Consider the following 6,278-nt stretch of genomic DNA (forward strand, 5'->3'; position numbering starts at 1 on the left):
ATTATTAAACCAAAGAACGTTGTTCGTGCGCTAATGGAATGGGATATTGTGGAAAATTTTATCCGCACGTACATATCATATACCAGCTCGACGTTTACTGGCAAACAAAAGACGATACGAAACTATTCCTTCCCAACACACAAACACATGTCACAGACTGGAAACTCGGTGCAAGAGTATAACAATGATGTCGATTAGAAGAAGCATGAGAAATTGGCATTAAATGAAGGTATGGGTTTGTTTGTGGCTTTTGCAGGCAGACCCAAGTGGTGGGTTCGGCGGCTCATCACGGCCACCACGGTCATCCGGCTCATCTAAGCCCAGGAGGTGGAGGAGGTGGGGGTAGGAGCCCGGCTGCTGGCCCGGTAGTTGGGGGTGCCCAACACCTGGGTCAGCCTCTGTATCAGGAATATGCCCACGTACGATCACGGGGACATCCTGTGGCGCCCCCACCTGCGGTTTATGTTACCGCAGCTCCTTCTCAGGCACCGAGCGCCATTCAGCAACAGCAAGTGCCCACCTACCAGGGATTCACACCCGGGTGGGTACCTAGACGTCTAGTAGATGCATGCATGTGTGTATCTTTCATTATATTATTATAGCTTTCTTATATTTATATCATGTTTGAAGTTTTTTTTTTTTTTTCAACAATGTAACAGTTCGTTCGCTTTGTGCGAATATGCTACGCGCAGATTCTGTTTGCGTAATTGTCGCAGACTTGTACCTTACAGGATGTCTAGCATCAAGGGAACTTCTCGAAAATTGGGGAATTTCATTGTGAATTCTGGAAACAGTAAACAAATATAAGGGAATGTGACTACACGTTTCATTAATTCTATCAGAAATGCTCTTTCAGAACCAGCATGTCATAAATGCTGTAGAAGCTTTTTGAAGTTGGAGCAATATGTTTGCCACGAAGAGACAAAAGTTATCATCAAGTTTCAACCATGTACCTTTCCTATTTAACCCTCATCCGTAAGAATTGGTAGATTGGGAAAATTTTGCGATGAAGATGTACGAAAATACATACTATGATGTATATATATTTTTTTTATTCTGGCTGGAACTCGGAATAGGGGAGAATACGAGAATTTTTTTTCAACTATTCACTGTGATCGAGTTATATCTACCGTCATTGGTTCTTAAGAAGTGCTTTTAAAAACTATACGACCTTATATTTTACTTTTACTGATGAAATCGGCTCGGGAATTCTCGTATACGTAGAAATCAAATGCCTCACCATCAAACTATCAAATCACGCATATAACTCAGAATAAACAATTACCCTGTGCAATTATATTTAATGTGATAATGAATAAAATTTGATGCAACTAATTCAAACTATGTGTTGACGTCTAATCGATTGTCCAATAAGTTCACATACTGGTAAAAACACTCGTGTGTTTCTACCATAATTAAAGCACCTTCACATGCAATGTAAATCAACATTTTTTTTTTAACAACAGCATGCTATTATCAAAACGTTTACAAAATAAGAATACCTGCACTTTTTAAAAAGAATGCTCATGAAAAAAAAATGGATGCAACGTGACTCGATCACAGAGAAAAATCGGAAACAAAAATGTTTCCATATTTAGAGTTCCCGCCAGGGTGAAAAAAAAGGTATCTTTGTTTTGTGTTTTAATAACGTTATTATGTAAAATTTCTCTGATATAACAGGGCCAATGAGATATGGTTAAATGAAAGTGGTAGGGGATTAAAACTTGATGAAAAATTTTGTTTCTTGATGGCCACTATTATGCTCCGATTGCACGTCAAAAAGGTTCATTGAGAATCTTCAAAAGAGGCATTTTTAAAATGGTTTTCCGGTTAGACCTGCGAAAAATTTTTCCAATACCTAGGGACCAGAAGTAAATCACACTGCTTGATACATATTTGTAAATTAAACTAATGGCTAGGTACGGTTTTGTTTCATGTCAATACATGTGTTTTGAAACGTTAAAGTAATTGAGATTGGGCAAAATTAGATGAGGTTTGAGTCAGGTTGACCATTTCAACTTGTAAAAAAATATTGACCATACAATTGAGAAGAAAGAGAAACAGAAAACTGAGTTTGCTGGAAATGGTGATTGAAATGTGCCATGGAAAAGATTAATATTTTTGCCAGGAAAACCATGGAATCTCTGGGAATTTGATATACCATTGACGCCAGACATTCTGAGCAGACTTGAATTCGAATTTCGAACCTTAACTATTAGTTCAATTGTATTATGAACTTTTATCATACTACATTTCCCACATGATGAATTTTTTTTTTTCACACTGAATCTTGTATCTATGGGGCTTTCAACAACGTTTGGCCCTTATAACTTTCGATTTCGACCTTACTTTTTCACCTTACACTATTACTTCAAATACGAAGCCACGATTCTTTCATAGTTTCAAATCCACCCTGGAGCGAGAATGGATTTTTTCCTATTATCGTGCGCATAGTTCGGTTTTGCGCACACATTTGCGCTCGCAAAGTGCCTGTTTCTCATACGCTGAGAAGAGCGTGCGGGAATACATAAGAATGTACGTGCGATAACCTAGGCGTACTTATGTTATTACATTATGTATGTACATTCGCTCGTGCAAACGCTGCTGGCTCGAGCGCCGGTTTTTTAACATCCCGCCGTCTTTGTCTTCTTTGGAAGACGACCTGTCGAAACTTGCGTTCTACGTTCTGCATTTCTTTAATAACGGACAAAGAACGCGAAAGTTATCAGTTGCTTCGCATACGTTCTTTTGAAAGAACACTGTCAAGTGAGAGCTGATGAAAATGAATGGTGTACAAAGTTCGTGTAAATATATAACGTGTAAAAGTGAATTTTTTTTAAATATAATAAATTTATATTAGTTTTTTAATTTAGTTTCTTGCGATCACGGGGGGCTTTGCCCCCCCCCCCTTCCCAGTGGCTCTGTGCCGCCGCTCTATACATCACAACCTTTTATATAATAATAAAATATGGGACGAACTTTGCGCAACTTAATAGGAAAAATAGTATACGATACTCGTACGCTGCATAGGTGTATCCACACTTGCTCTTTTGTCGCTCTTGCTGCGCTCGGCGACGAACTCCGCTGGTGTAGAAATCACCTATTTTGCACACTCGTATCGTAATGTACTAATTTTCCATTTTCACTTCTTAGGTTATAGCTTGTGATCTTTAGGCTGTATTGTAATGACTCGCATGGCAATAAAGTTGTGCATTTGAATTACCATTCTGATGAACATAACAAAAAGTTTTTGAGCCATTGCAATGCACTTTCATTGCAAAATAACTATACAATTACTCTTTATTTTTAATAATACACTTTGTTTTATTTTTTTCAAATTAGGGAACGTTCTGCGGCTGAAACTTGACATAATCTATTGATAGACACGATTATTTAATCACTTGCAATTTACACTACAGGTAGCTGGACAGATATATTCTGAATTTGGAAAATGAGCAGTCTTAGAAACGATAACCGGCAGAGAACTGTACTAAATTCGACTATTTGTGGAATAGAGGAAACCATTTTTCTCGGTCAGAGACGACTCCAAAAATGTGTAGAAAAAAGTATCGTGGCTTTTCATTTCGAGTAATAATATGACGTGAAGAATAAGGGTAAAGTCGAAAGGAGTGAGGGATCAAGATTGGTCAAAACTTTTTATTTCTGTGAAAAATTGATCGTGTAGTGCTAAACCTAAAGTAATCAGTCTGGCAACAATGCGATGTAACATGATATTTTGGCAAGAGCAAAAAAACAGATTCCAGAAGTTTTAAACATTAATCAATATCGAGTTGAAGGTCGAACAATATTCTAAAGTGGTTATTATCCGGTTTTTTACAGCTCGTCACCATTAACGTTGTATGATTCTAGTCGAGCATTACCGCCACCTGCTCATCACAGTTCAGCCAGACCGCTACTGGCTAGTCATGCGGCGCATCCGCTTCCTGCTCATATGCAGCCGACGGCTGTTTACGGATTGGCGCCGCTATCGCCAGCTAAGCATCAATACCAGACTTCTGGCTTGTGGTTTACTGAATAATTGTTTATATCAATAAAAGCGACAGCTTTTCATTGGATTACTAAATATAAGTTATCACACGGCGTTGAGGCGCTCCGAGACGTTAAGTCAACTCGTATGTTTTTCAAACGAAAATGAAAGGCAGGAAAATTGACAAACGAAAAAAAAAATACACTACGAGAGAAAATAAACTCAAAATTCGTAACAATGTTACCATGTTTTGTAAAATTCTGCCTCATGTCTACAATGTATAATCGATATATCGATCATTTCGCAAGTAGGGTTTTTAAGTAAGCGTGCGTGTGTGTGTGTGTGTGTGTGAAATAATAATAACAATTTAATTTATTATTATTATTATTATTATTATTGTCTGCAGTGTAGAATATGAAATAATGGGTTACGATACTAAAATAAAAGAAAGGTGGATAAACTACACTTTCGCGAAATGATCAGAATTAGTCAAACACAAACAGAGGAGAGTCTCGTTCGTTTATTTTTAATCGGTAGTCAAGTTAATGCATTAGTGCTAACTTAAGTGCAGATGATTTCTTATTAGCAGTTTAATTGTAAATAGTGTGAGAGACAATGAGAAAGAGAGAGCAAGAAAGTGAGCGTGAGAGTGAGCGTGAGAGTGAGAGTGAGAGTGAGAGTGAAAGGGAGAGAGAATAAAATCAGGTGTTACTCCAAATGAGAGTAAATACGGTTTATTCAAAAATTATATAATAGTTCAAATTTAGAAGCGATGATGATGCTGATCATTAATGACGAAGGAAAACGATCGAATAAAGAAGTGAAAATAAACATCAAGAAGATAAGTCTGAAACTAAGTGTATATGTAAACCAATATGTAAAAGGACCGGTATCGAGGGAGCAACAATCCGTCGGAAAATCAAGACGTTACGGATTATCGAAAGAGCTAAAAAAAAACATATATATAATATTGTTAGTCGTTTGAAAAAACTATGTAGGATTTAAGAAATGGCTGGGGTTAGTTTCATAAATAATAAATGTGGAAGAGGAGCTATGCAAATGTAAATATTTCTAACGATATATATGTGTATATATATACACACATATAGTCCTCAATACCAAATTACGAACTGGAATTTATTTGTAGATATAGGCCACGTCAAAAAAACTATCAGGCTGCTTTTTTAAGGAACAAATTAACGAAAACTTAAACGCTGCTTGCTGTGAAAGCCGAACATTAATGGGACTTAATTTAGGGGAAGAAATGTTTCAAACTATTATCTAAGAAACGGAAAAAAAAAATTGAAATAAAACTGCTTAGTATGTGAAGCAAAATAGAGTTAATGGATTGTAACCATTATCGTGGCCATTCTTTAATCAAATTTTTAAATTCCGTTTACACTAATTGGCGCATAAGCAAGGTTTCTGTCATTGCTTTTTTTTTTACCGTTACCTCCAAAAATTCTTAGCAAGCGCAGTGTGTAATAGATATTTATTGGGTGGGTGGGATTGCATTTCTTATGGTATATATTTCGAGTATCATAAACACCTGAAAATATTATTTTAACAGTTGTTAGCAACAACAATAACTATAAGAAAAGACGTAAACTGAAAATTAGAAAAAAAAAATTGTGTTGCATTACACACGTGATTCAAAAATATATATGTATTCATAATATATATACATATATACTTTCACTATGATTTATAAATATTTAATCTTGCACCAGGCATGTTTCTATATTAATATTTTCACATGAATTATGAAATCCCATTATCACTTTTGTTGTCATTATCAAAGAAAGGTGTATTCTTTACTGATTACGTCGTGTATTAACGAAAAAAAAAAGAGAAAAAAAGAAAAGGGGAAAAAAAATATACCATTAAAATACATGTATAATACACTTGGAAACTGTTATCGGAATTTGGTTTGGTGTTGAACGTTATAATGTAGGGTATTAGACGATTAGTTTTAAGTTTTATCAAATACGAATGGCGGCGCTGGTCCAACTTGTACAAAGTGTATACTGTAGAAACGAAGCAAAAAAAACTAAATCATGTTACTACTCGTTAACTAATATCGTAACAATAATTACGAGGGAGCTATGAAAGAAAGATAGCAGAAAAAAAAAGAAAAAAATATTTAATAGCTCTACTGACAAGAGGTGTGTCGTATTAATACGTAAACTTCGCCTCACTATTTATTCTATATAAGACACACACACACACAAACACACACACACACACACGTATGTACACATTTATATGTATATGCTTACGTATATACACA

General features: G+C 35.8%; 1 protein-coding gene across 5 annotated transcripts in view; it reads left to right on the forward strand.

Annotated features, from left to right (window-relative positions):
* The window catches only part of LOC124303041 (homeodomain-interacting protein kinase 2), a 29,415-nt gene extending 23,812 nt beyond the window's left edge, over positions 1 to 5,603 (forward strand). For all 5 annotated transcript variants that reach the window (XM_046759759.1, XM_046759756.1, XM_046759755.1 and 2 more), the window contains 2 exons: positions 257 to 574; positions 3,841 to 5,603. In XM_046759759.1, the coding sequence (XP_046615715.1) occupies positions 257 to 574; positions 3,841 to 4,039 (517 nt within the window). In that variant the 3' untranslated portion in view covers positions 4,040 to 5,603. The remainder of the gene's footprint in view (positions 1 to 256; positions 575 to 3,840) is intronic.
* The last annotated feature ends 675 nt before the right edge of the window (positions 5,604 to 6,278 follow it).

Source organism: Neodiprion virginianus, chromosome 4 (assembly GCF_021901495.1).
Source record: "Neodiprion virginianus isolate iyNeoVirg1 chromosome 4, iyNeoVirg1.1, whole genome shotgun sequence".
In the NCBI taxonomy this organism is placed as follows: domain Eukaryota; kingdom Metazoa; phylum Arthropoda; class Insecta; order Hymenoptera; family Diprionidae; genus Neodiprion; species Neodiprion virginianus.